The sequence below is a fragment of the Trachemys scripta genome, chromosome 2 (genome assembly GCF_013100865.1).
Source record: "Trachemys scripta elegans isolate TJP31775 chromosome 2, CAS_Tse_1.0, whole genome shotgun sequence".
In the NCBI taxonomy this organism is placed as follows: Eukaryota; Metazoa; Chordata; order Testudines; family Emydidae; genus Trachemys; species Trachemys scripta.
Genome location: NC_048299.1, coordinates 68817885 through 68837295, shown reverse-complemented (window position 1 = coordinate 68837295; position 19411 = coordinate 68817885). Strand labels below are relative to the sequence as shown.

Below are 19411 nucleotides of genomic sequence, written 5' to 3'. Positions count from 1 at the left end.
GGATCCCTAAATGGCCCCCTCAAGGATTGAACTCACAACCCTGGGATTAGCAGGCCAATGCTCAAACCACTGAGCTATCCTTCCCCCAATCCTTCTGTGACGTTGTGCAGTCTATATGGTTTTATAAAAAACTTGATAATAAGTCAATATAATGTAACTGAGATAGTTATAGAGAAAATACGGTAATAAGTGAATGTAAGTAACTGGGATATGCCTCATGCAAAAGGTCTCTTGTAAGGTATCATTACAAAGCTTATAATCTACTGAGTGTGATCATCTGATTTGTATAAATGTACCACTCTTGTATCTAAAACTAGAAATATAAAATGTAACTCTGAGGGCCTATTGTAATTGTGTGAAGTGTGGACCATTAATGATGGTTTGGAATGTTGATGACTCCCATTGTCTGCAGATGGCTGTATTTACCTGTGAGTCTTCCTGTATATGTGTGTGCTGGCAAGTAAGTAATGAAGTCTTGCAGTGACATGTGATCATGTCACCTGAACTGGAATCCATCTTTAACCTGGTGCTTTTCCAGTGAGGGGGGGTGGAAACCCAGAGAGACAAAGAGTTCCCGCCTTATGCAAAAGATATATAAAGGGGGGAAGAGAACAGAGAGGAGAAAAAGCCATCATGAAGAATCCCCTAGCTATCACCTGAGCTGCAACAAGAGCTGCACCAGGGGAAAGAATTGTGCCCAGGCCTGGAAGGTGTCCAGTCTGAGAAAAACTTACTGAAGCATCTCTGAGGGTGAGATTATCTGTATTCAGTTTGATTAGGCATAGATTTGCGCATTTTATTTTATTTTGTTTGTGACTTACTTTGTTCTGTCTGTTACTACTTTGAACCACTTAAATCCTACTGTCTGTATTTAATAAAATCACTTTCTATTTAGTAATTCACTCAGAGTATGTATTAATACCTGGGGGAGCAAACAACTGTGCATATCTCTCTATCAGTGTTATAGAGGGCGAACAATTTATGAGTTTGCCCTGCATAAACTTTATGCAGGGTAAAACGGATTTATCTGGGTTTAGACCCCATTGGGAGTTGGGCATCTGAGTGCTAAAGACAAGCGCACTACTGCGAGCTGTTTTCAGGTAAACTTGCAGCTTTGGGACAGGTGATTCAGACCCTGGATCTGTGTCTGAAGCCAGACAGGAGTGTCTGGCTCAGCAAGACAGGGTGCTGGAGTCCTGAGCTGGCAGGGAAAACAGAAGCAGGGGTAGTCTTTGCACATCGGGTGGCAGCTCCCAAGGGGGTTTCTGTGATCCAACCCGTCACACCTTCCCATCTTACCTTCTCATCCTGTCTATCCCCTTTCTACCTACCGTGCCTGGTCCCGAATTACTTCAGATCACTGGGTCCTCCATCCAATTCTATACCCCCTCACCTCACCTACCCCCTTCCCCATCCCCTTTCATGAGCAACTTCTAATTCAAGAAGTGCAGTCCCTCCTCTTGGTAGGGGCAGTGGAGGAGGTTCCTCAGGAGCTAAGGGGCAAGGGTTTCTACTCCTGGTATTTCCTAATACCAAAGGCCAAGGGGGCGCCTCAGACCCATCCTGGACCTGCGACAGCTCAACAAGCATGTAAAGAAACTCAAGTTTTGCATGGTCTCACTAACCTCCATTATCCCCTCACTGGATCCAGGGGACTGGTATGCCGCCCTCGACTTGAAGGACACGTATTTTCATATCGCAATAGTCCCACATCACAGACGCTGCCTCAGATTCGTGGTCAGCAGAGGCCGCTATCAGTTTGCTGTCCTCCCGTTTGGACTGTTGACCGTCCCCCGAGTATTCACGAAATGCATGGCAGTTGTTGCGGCGTTCCTGCGCAAACGCCAGATACCAATTTTTTCCTATCTCGACGACTGGCTAATCAAGGGACGCTCAAGAGCACAGGTGGAGGCTCAGGTAGAATTTATAAGAAGGACCTTCCTCGAACTGGGTCTTCTCCTAAACGAGGAAAAATCTACCCTGTCCCCGGTGCAGAGGATAGAGTTCATAGGCGCGGTCCTGGACTCTACCCGAGCCAGGGCGTACCTCCCAGAAGCCAGGTTTTGCTCATTTCGGGATATCATACAGGGCCTCAGACAGTTCCCCACCACCTCAGCAAGGAACTGCCTAAGACTACTGGGGCACATGGCTGCGTGCACCTACGTAGTGCAGCAAACCAGGCTCAGACTACGTCCACTCCAGTCTTGGCTAGCGTCGGTGTATCGGTCAGCTCGAGACGCTCTGGACTGCATTGTAACCCTGCCCCGCCCTGTGTTGGACTCCCTTCTGTGGTGGCTCGACCCGCGAGTAGTTTGCGTGGGAGTGCCCTTTGCCAGCCCTCAGCCCTCTCTCTCTCTTTGGTGACAGACACCTCGGATCTGGGCTGGGGCGCTTACCTAGGGAACCTCAGGACTGAAGGCCTCTGGTCTCAGACGGACTTTGCTCTACACATCAATGTCAAAATGCTGAGAGCGATGCGTCTGGCATGCTATGCTTTCAAAGCCCACATAACGGGCAGGTGTGCCTCAGTCCTCACAGACAACACCTCGGCGATGTTCTATAGCAACAAATAGGGGGTGCACACTCCTCTCCCCTGGGCCGCGAAGCCCTCGCGCTGTGGAACTTCTGCGTAGAATACTCGATCCACCTACAGGCGTCATACCTCCCAAGGGTTCAGAACGCGCTGGTGAACAGCCTCAGCCAGACATTCCAGGGCCACTAATGGTCCCTTCGTCCAGATGTGGTGAACTCAATCTTCCGGTTCTGGGGCTCTCCCCAGATAGACCTTTTTGCCACTTGTGGCAACAGGAAGTGTCAGGCATTCTGCTCCCTCGGGAGTCACAGCCTGGGGTCCATCAGGGATGCCTTCCTTCTCTCTTGGGCGGGCCACCTGCTCTATGCTTTTCCACCTATCCTGCTGATCCACAGGGTGCTCCTCAAGATCTGCAGGGATCGGGCTCGAGTTATACTCATAGTGCCGGTGTGGCTGCACCAACACTGGTTCACCTCGCTCCTGGAAATGTCGGTAGGCACCCACTTTAGGCAGACTCCGGCATCCAAATCTGGAGTCCCTTCACCTCACAGCCTGGATGCTCCATGGCTAAGGGCCGCGGAGCTGTCATGTTTGGACCAGGTCAAGCAAGTCCTCCTGGGTAGTAGAAAGCCTTCCACCAGGGCAATGTACCTTGCCAAGTGGAAACGATTCTCCATCTGGGTGGAGCAACGCCATCAGTCGCCTCTCCTCGCCCCCATACCTTTCATACTGGACTACCTCCTGCACCTAAAACATCAAGATCTGTCCCTGTCATCAATAAGAGTCCATTTAGCCGCCATCTCCGCCTTCCATCCGAGCTCAGATGGGTTCTCGATTTTGCAAACCCTATAGCCAGTCCCTTCCTCAAGGGTTTGGACAGACTCTTCCCACATACTTGTCAGCCTGTCCCAGCCTCGGACCTCAATCTAGTCCTGTCCAGACTTAAAAGCCCCCCATTTGAACCACTGGCCACCTGCTCTTTGTTGTATCTCTCGTTCAAGGTTGCCTTCCTCATAGCAATTACCTTGGCTCGGAGGGTTTCGGAGTTGAGGGCCCTCACGTCTGAGCCCCTTACACAGTTTTTCATAAGGACAAGGTCCAACTTAGACCTCACCCTGCTTTCCTCCCTAAGGTTGTTTCCCAGTTTCACATGGCCCAGGTCATTTTCCTCCCAGTGTTTTACCCCAAGCCACACTCCTCCGATAGGGAGCGCAGGCTGCACTCACTGGACGTACGTAGAGCCTTAGCCTTCTACATAGAAAGAACTAAGCCGTTTCGGAAGTCCGTCCAACTTTTTGTGGCTGTGGCGGACAGAATGAAAGGTCTCCCTGTGTCCTCTCAGCGTATCTCGTCATGGATCACATCTTGCATTAGGGAGTGTTAAGGCCTGGTGAGGTGCCCGCCCCGACGATTACTGCCCACTCCACAAGGGCACAGGCCTCCTCGGCGGCGTTCCTGGCGCAAGTCCCCATTCAGGAAATTTGCAGGGCAGCTACGTGGTCCTCGATACATACGTGTACGATGCACTATGCAATTACACAACAGGCCAGAGATGATGCGGCCTTTGGGCGGTGCTTCAATCTGTACATGACTCCGACCCCAGCTCCTGAGCTTTGGCTTGTGAGTCACCTGCTTGAAATGGACATGAACAATCACTCGAAGAAGAAAAAATGGTTACTCACTTTCTCATAACTGTTGTTCTTCGAGATGTGTTGTTCATGTCCATTCCAATACCCATCCTCCTTCCACTCTGTCAGAGTAGCCGGCAAGAAGGAACTGAGGGGGTGGAGGGTCGGTGGGGCCCTATATTGTGCGCCATGAAGACACCACTCCAGGGGGCGCCCAGGCCGACCTATGGACGCTGCTAGGGGAAAACCTTCCAGCTGGCGTGCACACTGCGCGCACACACCTGCTTGGAATGGACATGAACAACACATCTCGAAGAACAACAGTTACGAGAAAGTGAGTAACCGTTTTTTCCATACCTTTGGAAAAATATAAGAGTTATTACGTTCTATGCTAAATTTCTCTGTGTTCAATCCTTTTCTGTTCAATTCCTTATTCTAATTTCTTTTTGGCTGTTTGTCTTTTTAAAAAACATTATTTACCATTATTCAGTCTTTAAAATCTAATTTTTTGAAAAATACCATCTATATAATAATTTCTTGGTTGATACTTCAACTCTGAGTTATGATAAAGGTCCAGATATCATAATTATGTAGATATTGGAAAGGTCAAATGAATCTGAACTTGATTAATGTTGTTTGAATTACTATGTTTTAATGTTATAGGAACCCAAGTGAATGAAGATGATTTTTTATTGTTGGAGCTCTTGCAGTGGTTTAAGGGTGAATTTTTCCAATGGGTGAATAGCCTTCCTTGCAGCAAGTGTGGTGGTCAGACAGAATCTAAAGGTATCTTATCACCTAACGATGAAGATCTGAGATGGAATGCAAACAGAGTTGAAAATCATCACTGTAACCAGTGCCAGTTCAGCAATAGATTCCCAAGGTAAGCACATAACCTTGGATTTTCTAAAATGCTACTTTGTATTTGTGTATTTTGTAAATTATTGGGAGTTTGTTGCTTGTATTTTGTTTTACATAGATTGAAAACCCTACTATAATACATACATAGATCATTTTAAGCAGTAACATGGGGTTGTTGTGGGCTCTGATATTTATATTTTATCACCAATCAGCCTAGAATGCTTAATTTAAAAAAAAATATTGCATTTAAAAAGAAGGCCCTGTTTTTATACTAAATATTTGACTAATCTTACAAAGTGTATTTTCTGTATATAATGATTTTAATTAATAAATGCCATTATCAAAGTGGTTTTTAAAATGAAAGAAAGAAACGATTGTACTTTTTTTGGGAGCCCACAAAAGAGGGCATACTTCTGCTGACTGTAGCACTAGATATGTACTAATTTCAGAATTGTGCTGACATCTGTCAATAAGGTTAGGATACAAAAATCCTACTTACGTTGAGGTTTTTTTAAAATAAGAACAGTCATGTAAATTTTAGCTCTTTTAGAAACAAGGAGATGGTCAGCCAAATGTTAATTTTGTCCAGTGCAACAATCATCTTCAGCAACGAGTGTGAACTCAATGGCACTGAGAACAGATATCCTGTTAATCAAGAGGACTACAGTAGAGCCTCAGAATTATGAACACCTCGGGAATGAAGGTTGTTCATAACTCTGAACAAAACGTTATAGTTGTTCTTTCAAAAGTTTACACCTGAACATTGACTTAATACAACTTTGAAACATTACTATGCTGAAGAAAAATGCTGCTTTTAACCATCTTAATTTAAATGAAACACACAGAAATAGTTTCCTTACCTTGTCAAATCTTTTTTTTTAAACTTTTCCTTTATTTGTAGTAGTTTACGTTTAACACAGTACTGTACTGTCTTTTCTTTTTCTTTTTGTTTCTGCTGCTGTCTGATTGCATACTTCCAGTTCCAGATGAGGAGTGTGGTTTACCAGTCAGTTGGTAACTCTCGTGTACATAACTCTGAGGTTCTACTGTATAATGGTTCAGAGATTTAGAAGGGGGAAATATATATTCCTGTTAAAGTCCATTAACATGTACAAAGCACATAATTTACAATGAATAAAGTTTAATTTTTCTAGGTATAATAATCCTGAGAAACTTCTGGAAACAAGATGTGGGCGTTGTGGAGAGTGGGCTAACTGTTTTACACTGTGCTGCAGAGCTATAGGATTCGAAGCAAGATATGTCTGGGATTCAACAGGTATCAGTGCTCTAGAACACCTTAAACTTAGTATAAGCATGCATAAAAATGGGATTTACAACCATTAGATGTGTGTGTTCATGTTAGCTAACTGGTAACCTCTGAAGTTTCACAGTATTTTGTGAACAAAATCTAGGTTAAATTTCCATCTTGTCTGATTACATGAAATATTCTACAAATGAAGTTAGACTGCTGTTTTCAGCATGATGAAATCTTTATATCTTACATTACATATTACATTCAGGTTCTCCTACTTTCAATAAAAATAAGCAGAATTCATTATTTTTGCTTTCATATTTAAAAGGAGATGTTTCTGAAGGAATATGAACAGAAAATGCATTCTTCCCTCTTCACAGTTCCATGTTATTAGTCCTGGGGGAATTCTGTGCCACTGCGTATGCGCAGAATTCATATCCCCCGCAGATTTCTTTGCTTCCCTGCAGAAAAATGACTCTGACAGGGAAGCAAAAGGAAGCTGCAAGAGCAGTCACGCACCACTCCCTAGCTGCACAGGTACATTGTTTCATGCACCCAGAGCAGCAGCGGAGAGGTAAATCACCGCAGGGCTGGGACACCCCAGCCAGTGGCTCCTATCCTGAGTGGCTGGGGCTGTGTCAGACTCACCCCCAGGATTCTCCCCCAGTTGCAGGAAGCTCAGCATTCTCCCCTGCTTCCTGCCCCCATCGCTCAGCTGCAGGGGAGGGGTCATTGTACAGGGAGCTGCTCCCCCATCGGCCCAACCCCCGTGCATCCAACTCTCCCATACCCAGACACCCCCCACCAGGCCTCACCTCATACACCCAGACCCTCTGCCTTCGAACCCCCACCGCTGTACCCAGACCACCCCTAACTGAGCTCCCTGCACTTAAATGTCCACCCTGAAGAGCCCCACCCCCTGTACCCCGACATCCAGACCCCCATGCCACTGACCCCCACCACAACAAGCCCCACTTCCCCAGCACCCAGACGCCCCTGATGAGACCCCCACACCCAGACCCTTTGCTGAACCTCAACCACCTTCACTGGAAGCCCCTGCAGAGTCCTATTGCCATGGCACCTGGAACTGCTCCCCCTCAACCCCCCATGAGACTCTGTGCATCCAGATCCCCCCACACCTAGATCCCCCATTGAGCTGCCTACACCCAGATTGTCCCACACAGAATCCTCTCACCCCACTCTGAGCCCCTCCAAAGTTAGATCCTGCCTGGTTGAGCCTGCCTGCTCCAAGCCTGGTGTGCCTCATGCAAAGAGGCAGTGCCCCAGGGTGTTTCTGGGGCAGGCCCACACCTTATGCTGTGTCAGGGTCGGGTGCAGCCTCACCCCTAAGTGCATGTCCCGAGGATAGGGAGCGGGGAGGCTGCAGGGTGATCTCCCAACCTTTGTGCAGCCAGTGGCCTGTGCTCCCCACTGCCATGCTGGAGCCTCTGCATTTATTTATTGACAAATAAAACTTGCAGAATTTTAAAATATTGTGCACAGAACTTTTAATTTTTTTTTATGCAGAATTTAATGTTTTGGCACAGAATGCCCTCAAGAGTAATGTTATGCTCCCCATTTAATTGATTTGGAAGAGTTTAAATATCTCAAACTGTAAGAATAGAAAACCAATCTAAAACATTCAGAGTTTTCCTCGCCTGTCTCTCATGCAGATCATGTGTGGACTGAGGTATATTCTTCATCCCAGCAGAGATGGCTTCATTGTGACCCTTGTGAAAATGTCTGTGATAAACCTCTTCTCTATGAGATTGGCTGGGGAAAGAAGCTCTCCTATGTAATTGCATTCTCCAAGGATGAGGTAGGGGTAGGGATAATAATATGCTATGAAATAAAAATACAAATTTGCCTTGAGAAAGAAGCTGTGCATCATATACCATTTTAATTGGATCTGCTAGATCAGGGGTGGGCAAACTATGGCCCGCGGGCCACATCTGGCCTGCGGGACAGTCCTGCCCTGTCTCTGAGCTCCTAGCCCAGGAGGCTCACCCCCGGCCCCTCCCCTGCTGTCTCCCCTTCCCCGCAGCCTCAGCTAGCTCGCTCGCTCCGCCGCCAGCGCAATGCTCTGGGTGGCGGGGCTGTGAGCTCCTGGGGCAGCGCAGCTGCAGAGCCGTGGCCTGACCCAGTGCTCTGTGCTACGTGGTGGTGGTGGCGGCGGCGTGGCCTGGCTCCAGCCAGGCAGCGTGGCTGTAGCACCACCAGCCACCGGTGCTCTAGGCAGCATGGTAAGGGGACACGGAGCGGGGGGGGGGGGGTGGGGGAGCCAGCAGGGGAGTTTGGGGTGGGGGTCAGGGGGTGAGGGGGTGGATAGGTGTCGGGGGGGAATAGGGGGTTGAATGGGGGCAGGAGTCCCAGGGGGGCCATTCAGGAAGGAGGGGGGATTGGATGGGGCGGCAGGGGGCAGTCAGGGGCAGTAGTTCCGAGGGCAGTCAGGGGACAGGAAGAAAGAGTGGTTGGATGGGGCAGGGGTCCTGAGGGGACCGTCAGGCATGAGAGGAGGGGTTGGATAGGACGGCGATGGTCCGGGGGTGGTGAGGGGACAGGGAGCGGGGGAGTGTGAATGGGGCAGGAGTCCTACGGCAGGCAGATAGGAGGTGAGGGCTGGGCCACGACCCCCTCCCCAACCAGCCCTCCATACAATTTCCGAAACCCGATGCAGCCCTCAGGCCAAAAAGTTTGCCCGCCCCTGTACTAGATTATTGTAAGGGAAGACAGTCTCTTGATCACATTGTCTATTTAAAATACACACATTTAAGAGGCAGAATTTATATGTATTTTTTTAACTTCTGCAACTTATACTTGAGGTTGTTGATGTCACCTGGAGATATTCCTGTAAACACGAAGAATTACTTTCTAGAAGGACACAGGTCAAAGAAGCAGCTTTGCGTGAAACCATAGAGAGGCTTAATAAACTGGTACGTAGCTTTACCTCAACTGATTTGTTAAAATGACATGTATTGGAAACAGACTATGTAAATTCTTTGGACAAGGGAGCCCAGTCCTGATAAAGGTCTCTGTGTACTACAAAGAATTTAAATGTTGCTATTTATACGTTCTTTAATTTTACATAAGACCACTTCAGGACCAGTCACAGTATAGCAGTTTTGTTAGTTGAGAATTCTTAAAGTGTAGTTCTCCTCTGTGAAGCAACTGTAAAAGTGTCACCTACTTATACCAGTCTGTTCTTTGCATAGTCAGTCATATTTCCTTACTTTGATTGGGGAAAAGGAAATTATTACCTTTTACTTCTGTTGGCTCTGCAGAGAAAGTGAGCTGGATTCTATTCTCTCTCGTGCATCAACAGATATGTCAAATAAATTTAATCAATTATACCTGTGCAAACAGTTGAGTTGCACAACTTCAATGAGACCATAATTTTAAGACCATAGAATCATAGAATCATAGAATCATAGAATATCAGAGTTGGAAGGGACCTCAAGAGGTCATCTAGTCCAACCCCCTGCTCAAAGCAGGACCAATTCCCAGCTAAATCATCCCAGCCAGGGCTTTGTCAAGCCGGGCCTTAAAAACCTCCAAGGAAGGAGACTCCACCACCTCCCTAGGTAACGCATTCCAGTGTTTCACCACCCTCCTAGTGAAATAGTTTTTCCTGATATCCAACCTGGACCTCCCCCACTGCAACTTGAGACCATTGCTCCTTGTTCTGTCATCTGCCACCACTGAGAACAGCCGAGCTCCATCCTCTTTGGAACCCCCCTTCAGGTAGTTGAAGGCTGCTATCAAATCCCCCCTCATTCTTCTCTTCTGGAGACTAAACAATCCCAGTTCTCTCAGCCTCTCCTCATAAGTCATGTGCTCCAGACCCCTAATCATTTTTGTTGCCCTCCGCTGGACTCTTTCCAATTTTTCCACATCCTTCTTGTAGTGTGGGGCCCAAAACTGGACACAGTATTCCAGATGAGGCCTCACCAATGTCGAATAAAGGGGAACGATCACGTTCCTCGATCTGCTGGCAATGCCCCTACTTATACAGCCCAAAATGCCGTTAGCCTTCTTGGCAACAAGAGCACACTGTTGACTCATATCCAGCTTCTCGTCCACTGTGACCCCTAGGTCCTTTTCAGCAGAACTGCTACCTAGCCATTCGGTCCCTAGTCTGTAGCAGTGCATGGGATTCTTCCGTCCTAAGTGCAGGACTCTGCACTTGTCCTTGTTGAACCTCATCAGGTTTTTTTCTGCCCAATCCTCTAATTTGTCTAGGTCCCTCTGTATCCGATCCCTACCCTCTAGTGTATCTACCACGCCTCCTAGTTTAGTGTCATCTGCAAACTTGCTGAGAGTGCAGTCCACACCATCCTCCAGATCATTAATAAAGATATTAAACAAAACCGGCCCCAGGACCGACCCTTGGGGCACTCCACTTGAAACCGGCTGCCAACTAGACATGGAGCCATTGATCACTACCCGTTGAGCCCGACGATCTAGCCAGCTTTCTATCCACCTTACAGTCCATTCATCCAGCCCATACTTCTTTAACTTGGTGGCAAGAATACTGTGGGAGACCGTATCAAAAGCTTTGCTAAAGTCAAGAAATAACACATCCACTGCTTTCCCCTCATCCACAGAGCCAGTTATCTCATCATAGAAGGCAATTAGGTTAGTCAGGCACGACTTCCCCTTCGTGAATCCATGCTGACTGTTCCTGATCACTTTCCTCTCCTCTAAATGTTTCATAATTGATTCCTTGAGGACCTGCTCCATAATTTTTCCAGGGACTGAGGTGAGGCTGACTGGCCTGTAGTTCCCCGGATCCTCCTTCTTCCCTTTTTTAAAGATGGGCACTACATTAGCCTTTTTCCAGTCATCTGGGACCTCCCCCGATCGCCATGAGTTTTCAAAAATAATGGCTAATGGCTCTGCAATCTCACCCGCCAACTCCTTTAGCACCCTCGGATGCAGCGCATCCGGCCCCATGGACTTGTGCACGTCCAGTTTTTCTAAATAGTCCCGAACCACTTCTTTCTCCACAGAGGGCTGGTCACCTTCTCCCCATGCTGTACTGCCCAGTGCAGCAATCTGGGAGCTGACCTTGTGTGTGAAGACAGAGGCAAAAAAATCATTGAGTACATTAGCTTTTTCCACATCGTCGGTCACTAGGTTGCCTCCCTCATTCAGTAAGGGGCCCACACTTTCCTTGATTTTCTTCTTGTTGCTAACATACCTGAAGAAACCTTTCTTGTTACTCTTAACATCTCTTGCTAACTGCAACTCCAAGTGTGATTTGGCCTTCCTGATTTCACTCCTGCACGCCTGAGCAATATTTTTATACTCCTCCCTGGTCATTTGTCCAATCTTCCACTTCTTATAAGCCTCTTTTTTGCATTTAAGATCAGCAAGGATTTCACTGTTTAGCCAAGCTGGTCGCCTGCCATATTTACTATTCTTTCTACACATCGGGATGGTTTGTTCCTGCAACCTCAATAAGGATTCTTTAAAATACAGCCAGCTCTCCTGGACCCCTTTGCCCTTCATGTTATTCTCCCAGGGGATCCTGCCCATCTGTTCCCTGAGGGAGTCAAAGTCTGCTTTTCTGAAGTCCAGGGTCCATATTCTGCTGCTCTCCTTTCTTCCTTGTGTCAGGATCCTGAACTCGACCATCTCATGGTCACTGCCTCCCAGGTTCCCATCCACTTTTGCTTCCCCTACTAGTTCTTCCCTGTTTGTGAGCAGCAGGTCAAGAAAAGCTTTGCCCCTAGTTGGTTCCTCCAGCACTTGCACCAGGAAATTGTCCCCTACACTTTCCAAAAATTTCCTGGATTGCCTGTGCACCGCTGTATTGCTCTCCCAGCAGATATCAGGGTGATTAAAGTCTCCCATGAGAACCAGGGCCTGTGATCTAGCAACTTCTGCTAGTTGCCAGAAGAAAGCCTCGTCCACCTCATCCCCCTGGTCTGGTGGTCTATAGCAGACTCCAACCACGACATCACCCTTGTTGCTCACACTTCTCAACTTTATCCAGAGACTCTCAGGTTTTTCTGCAGTATCATACCGGAGCTCTGAGCAGTCATACTCCTCTCTTACATACAACGCAACTCCCCCACCTTTTCTGCCCTGCCTGTCCTTCCTGAACAGTTTATATCCATCCATGACAGTACTCCAGTCATGTGAGTTATCCCACCAAGTTTCTGTTATTCCAATCACATCATAGTTCCCTGACTGTGCCAGGACTTCCAGTTCTCCCTGCTTGTTTCCCAGGCTTCTTGCATTTGTGTATAGGCACTTAAGATAACTCAATGATCGTCCCTCTTTCTCAGCATGAGACAGGAGTCCTCCCCTCTTGCGCTCTCCTGCTTGTGCTTCCTCCCAGGATCCCATTTCCCCACTTACCTCAGGGCTTTGGTCTCCTTCCCCCGGTGAACCTAGTTTAAAGCCCTCCTCACTAGGTTAGCCAGCCTGCTGGCGAAGATGCTCTTCCCTTTCTTCGTTAGGTGGAGCCCGTCTCTGCCTAGCACTCCTTCTTCTTGGAACACCATCCCATGGTCGAAGAATCCAAAGCCTTCTCTCCGACACCACCTGCGTAGCCATTCGTTGACTTCCACGATTCGACGGTCTCTACCACGGCCTTTTCCTTGCACAGGGAGGATGGACGAGAACACCACTTGCGCCTCAAACTCCTTTATCCTTCTTCCCAGAGCCACGTAGTCTGCAGTGATCCGCTCAAGGTCATTCTTGGCAGTATCATTGGTGCCCACGTGGAAAAGCAGGAAGGGGTAGCGATCCGAGGGCTTGATGAGTCTCGGCAGTCTCTCCGTCACATCGTGTATCCTAGCTCCTGGCAAGCAGCAGACCTCTCGGTTTTCCCGGTCAGGGCGGCAGATAGATGACTCAGTCCCCCTGAGGAGGGAGTCCCCGACCACCACCACCCTCCTCCTCCTCTTGGGAGTGGTGGTCGTGGAACCCCCATCCCTAGGACAGTGCATCTTTTGCCTTCCAATCGGTGGAGTCTCCTTCTGCTCCCTTCCCTCAGATGGGCCATCTAGTCCACTCTCCGCATTAGCACCTGTAGAGAGAACATGGAAACGATTGCTCACCTGTATCTCCATTGCTGGTGCATGGACGCTCCTCTTTCTCCTTCTGGAGGTCACATGCTGCCAAACCTCCTCACAATCCTTCTGTCCCTGCTGCGCCTGCTCTGAATCTTCAGAACATTGTGGCCGTAGAAGCATCTCCTGACGTCTGTCCAGGAAATCTTCATTTTCCCTTATGCAACGCAGAGTCGATACTTGTTTCTCCAGCCCTCGAACCTTCTCCTCCAATATGGAGACCAGCTTGCACTTTATACACCATAAGGTTGTATAGCTGTAAGAGAGGGCCTAATTCACTTTGCAGAACTTTTTTTTACTGGCTGTGAGAGAAGAACTCAGCCTGACTCAACTCTCAGGCTGCTTGCAGGACTGTCCGTGAAGAAATAAGAAGTGTTACATGTCATCTTAGCATATTTGACATGGAAATCATTGAGACAAAAATAGACTCCCAGTGCATCTTAAAGTCACTTTCTCAAGAAAACTCAGCCTTTTTAATCATATGGTAAAAGTATGTTATATAATAATTCTTGTTCTACATACCAGACTTCTTTAGGCTCACTTGATTTATCTTGAAACGTAATGGTATGATTTTACTCAATTCTATTGCTTCTTAAAAATATGCAACTCATACTGCATTTGTAATGACATTCATCAATGTGAATCTACTCTTTCAGGCATGATATGATTTTTATGCTTAGACTTATTCACCAAACCAGGACTTCTGGTAACCAGAATAGTCCACAATGTAGAAGATACGATTATTGGGTCAAGCCTGTTTTTTTTCTATTCCCAGACAAAAAAATACATTAAGATTGAGAGTACATATCAGTAATTTAGAATAAAATACATTACAAGGATGTTTTAATGATGCAAAAACCTGCATTATAATACCATGAAATTCAATTAGAGTTTACTTTAAAAGAAATCCAAACAGATTAAAGTGTGGACATATGCAGTTAGGGCACTCAAACTTTTTTTAAAGTCACTGCATGATGCCATGCAGTAACTATACAATTAGGATTGAGGCTTATTAATGCATGTGATCCCAGTTTAGTGTTTTAACAATCAGTTTAAATCTAGATTCTTTCATGTTTACTTCCGCATGGTATCATTCTAGGACTGAGATACAGTTGGAACTAATCTGAAAGATTATTTTTTCTTTGAGGTTTTTTGCACTTTTTTTTAATTATTACAGAGACAACAATCCTTGTCAGAAAGCAGAAAGAGAGTGCTCCTGGAGAGGATAATTGTGGAGCTTGTTGAGTTCATTTCTCCCAAAACTCCTAAACCTGGTGAACTTGGTGGAAGGATATCTGGTTCAATGGCTTGGAGAGTAGCCAGAGATGAAATTGGTTCAGAGGTATTTAATTTGTGAACTGGTGATCATTTTAGGGGTGTCTAAATTGTTTGTCTCCTAATTATAGGCTCATGACTGACATTCTTTTGATTAAAGCTACAACATAACAAAAGCAGGAAATTTAAGAAAACTGAAATTAAGGTGTTTGGGAAATCAACACATTAGGTTGATGACAATTGCCTCAAGAATTCTGGGGAATCTAATTAAGCTTGAGAGCAGTTTTCTACGTGTGTGTGTGTGTGTGTGTGTGTGTGTGTGTGTGTGTGTGTAAAATGTAAATCAGGGCCCACTGTGAATGTGTAACTGCAACTCCCACAAAATGAGATTAATTAATGTTTACATAATCCCCCCTAACCTCAAGGTTCTTGGCTAAGTGGAGTTTTTTTATGTTCTTAATTCCTTATGTGGAGAGACAGAATTTCCTAAAAACAATCCCTCTAGATAGGCCAGTACGCAAAGATATCAATTATTCCTGCCATTTTGCACATCCTTTTCTGAGTGATCTTGTCATTTGATGTAAAAAGGATGACAATCTAAATACCGAATTAGAGCTAGTTAAGTGGAACTAATGGATTTCATAGCAATGCTCAGATTTGAGATACTAGTGTTTATTTCAACTATACATATTTTAGGGGACTTTATTTCTGTCTACGAATCTCATGATATGAAGGATGATTAAAAATCTATTTTTAAGTGCATATACTTCATTTTCCCTTGTTTTCTAATTATCTTTATGAAATTCACACTTAACCTTAATTTTGAAAGCCCATCTTTATTTTTGTTTCCCTATCAGATTTAGAAAGGCATTGTTCTGTAAATTGCTATAGTTAGCTGCAACTTTCAGCATTAGTCATTGAGCTATGCTTGCTCTCTTAATACAGCTTAATAATTTGCTTTTTTGTCAGTCTGTTAAATCTGATTAACACACCTAATTCCTGCAGCCCCCTGTCATAAACGAGCATGAAAATTCTTTTGTAAACAACTATTTACTGTAGACAGATTCATGGTATTAGTTATTTTAAAATAAATTACTTCCCCTTTCTCTGTGGAAGATTTATATTTATTCTAGCAAAGTAATGTAAAATTTCTAAGGTGGGGCAAACATTTTTCAATGGCAAAAAAAATTCTAGTATATTTAGATTGGCTGCTGTACATTTTTTCATAAAGAACTGTGAACCTCTTTGATATACTGCTTATATAATAGATAATGGCATGGTGATCTACTTTATCAAATATATATATTTGCCAGATGTTTATGCTAAACAAAAAGCAAAAATAAAATTAGCATGATCCCTTCAAATATATTGCAAAACACCAATGTATAGTTTTTGGTTTTGTTCAGATGAGAAAAGAAGTCATTTTTATTCCATCTGGGAAAGAGAAGACGTCTAAACTCTTCCACCTCAGTTACAATATAGTGGAAGATAGCTATACACGAGTTTCCAATAATAATGAAAAAATCACTGGCTGGGAGAAAGGTGTGTGGAAGACGGAGTCTGTATGGAGAAAGGTTGAAACGGATTGGAAAATGGTAAGGATTGCAATTAAAGAAATTTCTGTAGAACTTTGTAGATTATTAATAGTCCCAATAAAGTCTAATATTACTAAGCATATTTTGCATCAAATTTCTCTTAATGCTTAAGGATTCAGTTGGAGTTGCCATATTTTACTGTCCCGCTTCAGATAAGATTGTTAACTGATATGAGAAATTGGAAATAAAGTTAGCTTGCCTTTCAGAATGGGATGACTGACTTCTCTGCAGATAACAAGAACCCTGCTGGAACACTAAAGTTTATGGCCTCCCTTCCCCCTGTAAAAAGCAACAAAGAGTCCTGTGGCATCTTATAGACTAACAGATGTATTGGAGCATAAGCTTTCGTGGGTGAATACCCACTTCGTCAGACACATGTAATGGAAATTTCCAGAGGCAGGTATAAATATGCAGGCAAGAATCAGTCTAGAGATAACGAGGTTAGTTCAATCAGGGAAGATGATGCCCTCTTCTAGCAGTTGAGGTGTTCTGTTGAGTTAGCAGATTCAATTAGACAGTTTCAGGAAAGGAATCAATACCCTGCCTATTTCACTAGATTTAAGAAAGTTTCTATGCTGTCAGTATGTAATGAGGACGTCCACATTATGTTTTGAGTCAGAGGGGTAGCCGTGTTAGTCTGGATCTGTAAAAAGCGACAAAGAGTCCTGTGGCACCTTATAGACTAACAGATGTATTGGAGCATAAGCTTTCATGGGTGAATACTTACTTCATCAGATGCAGGTAGTGGAAATTTCCAGAGGCAGGTATAAATATGCAGGCAAGAATCAGTCTAGAGATAACGAGGTTAGTTCAGTCAGGGAGGATGAGGCCCTCTTCTAGCAGTTGAGGTGTGAACACCAAGGGAGGAGAAACTGCTTTTGTAGTTGGCTAGCCACTCACAGTCTTTGTTTAATTCTGAGCTGATGGTGTCAAATTTGCAAATGAACTGAAGCTCAGCAGTTTCTCTTTGAAGTCTGTCCTTTGAAGTTTTTTTGCTGTAGGATGCCTACCTTTAAAGCCTGGACCAATCTATACGGGAGGTCCACTTCCTAGACACCACGGTACAAATAAGTGACGGTCACGTTAACACCACCCTATACCGAAAACCGACCGACCGCTATGCCTACCTTAATGCCTCCAGCTTCCATCCCGGACATACCACACGATCCATCGTCTACAGCCAAGCGCTGAGATACAACCGCATTTGCTCCAACCCCTCAGACAGAGACCAACACCTACAAGATCTTCACCAAGCATTCTCAAAACTATGATACCCACACGAGGAAATAAGGAAACAAATCAACAGAGCCAGACGTGTACCCAGAAGCCTCCTGCTACAAGACAAGCCCAAGAAAGAAACCAACAGAACTCCACTGGCCATCACCTACAGTCCTCTGCTTAAACCTCTCCAACTCATCATCAGTGATCTACAACCCATCCTGGACAATGATCCCTCACTTTCACAGACCTTGGGAGGCAGGCCAGTCCTCGCCCACAGACAACCCGCCAACCTTAAGCATATTCTCACCAGCAACCACACACCGCACCATAGTAACTCTAACTCAGGAACCAATCCATGCACACCATCACAGGACCTAACCAGATCAGCTATAACATCACTGGTTCGTTCACCTGCACATCCACCAATGTTATATATGCCATCATGTGCCAGCAATGCCCCTCTGCTATGTACATCGGCCAAACTGGACAGTCCCTACGTAAAAGGATAAATGGACACAAGTCAGATATTAGGAATGGCAATATACAAAAACCTGTAGAACACTTCAATCTCCCTGGACACACAATAGCAGATTTAAAGGTAGCGATCCTACAGCAAAAAAAACCTTCAAAGGACCAGACTTCAAAGAGAAACTGCTGAGCTTCAGTTCATTTGCAAATTTGACACCATCAGCTCAGGATTAAACAAAGACTGTGAATGGCTAGCCAACTACAAAAGCAGTTTTTTCTCCCTTGGTGTTCACACCTCAACTGCTAGAAGAGGGCATCATCCTCCCTGATTGAACTAACCTTGTTATCTCTAGACTGATTCTTGCCTGCATATTTATACCTGCCTCTGGACATTTCCATTACATGCGTCTGACAAAGTGGGTATTCACCCACGAAAGCTTATGCTCCAATACATCTGTTAGTCTATATGGTGCCACAGTCTTTGTTGCTTTTTACAGATCCAGACTAACACGGCTACTCCTCTGATACCCTTCCCTCTGTGTTCACATGGACATACACAATACTGCATGTATTAATAAGGAATACTTCTTTTCAAAGCGTCTAAATTGTTTTTTCAGCATTGGTGAAATAGCTTTGTAGTATATCATATCTCTTCATTGCACAGACAAAAAGGAAGAAATTCCTTATGCTAAACATTACAGCTCCATCTGCAAGAAGGGAAAAAGCTGTCAGTTACCCAGATTATTGAAGACCCTACTTAAACCCTTCCCATCTGCTGATACACTGAGCAACAGAAGGATCATGTACTCCAAATCTAAAGAGGGAGAGGAATTGAGGTTAAACTGGGGAAGGAGACATTTACTAGCAAACAACCCCCAAGTATGGAGCTGAGCATTCTATATTAGTGACTATTGTTTTGCTCTCCCTAACATCTTGTTAGCCTGACAGCTCCCTCTGTCCAGTCATAGTCCACCAACATAGGCCAGGCTTTGCCTCCTATCCACAATGGAAAATGAAGCTTACCAGAGAAGTTAATTTCACTCTGAAATTTGCTGTGCTGGCCCTGTATACAACAGCTTGTCAGAGCACCATGGGAGAACAGGATGGGGAAGTGCACAAAGAGGAAAGGAGAGAAAAAGCTAGAGGGGAAGATGAAGGGTAAAAGAAGATACAGCAGGGTGGGATAGTGGAGGAAGAAGAACAGGGAAGGGTAAGAGATCAGACTAGGCACTCCCCAGCCTTCCCACATCTACTAACAGTGTGGTTATACCTCCCACCTTCAGATACTCATATAATCAGCCTTCCCATTTTTGCCAGAAACATATGGGCCAGGTGAAAAAACTAGCCACTAATCAGGGGAGTGTTCTGTTCAAATACATATATCTGCTCTTTTGCTCAGCTCTCTACTCTGGGTATATGTAACAAGTGGAGTAGGGAGCACTGATTTGTGTGACTGAGCAAGAAGAGTTTACCAGCAGTAAGCAGCTCTTCCATGA

General features: G+C 45.3%; 1 protein-coding gene across 3 annotated transcripts in view; it reads left to right on the top strand.

Moving 5' to 3' along the window:
• NGLY1 (N-glycanase 1) overlaps positions 1-19411 on the top strand; it is a 68552-nt gene that overhangs the window by 37703 nt on the left and 11438 nt on the right. For all 3 annotated transcript variants that reach the window (XM_034760801.1, XM_034760802.1, XM_034760800.1), the window contains exons 5-10: positions 4825-5044; positions 6177-6298; positions 7948-8093; positions 9097-9207; positions 14534-14698; positions 16038-16226. In XM_034760801.1, coding sequence (XP_034616692.1) covers positions 4825-5044; positions 6177-6298; positions 7948-8093; positions 9097-9207; positions 14534-14698; positions 16038-16226 — 953 coding nt within the window. The remainder of the gene's footprint in view (positions 1-4824; positions 5045-6176; positions 6299-7947; positions 8094-9096; positions 9208-14533; positions 14699-16037; positions 16227-19411) is intronic.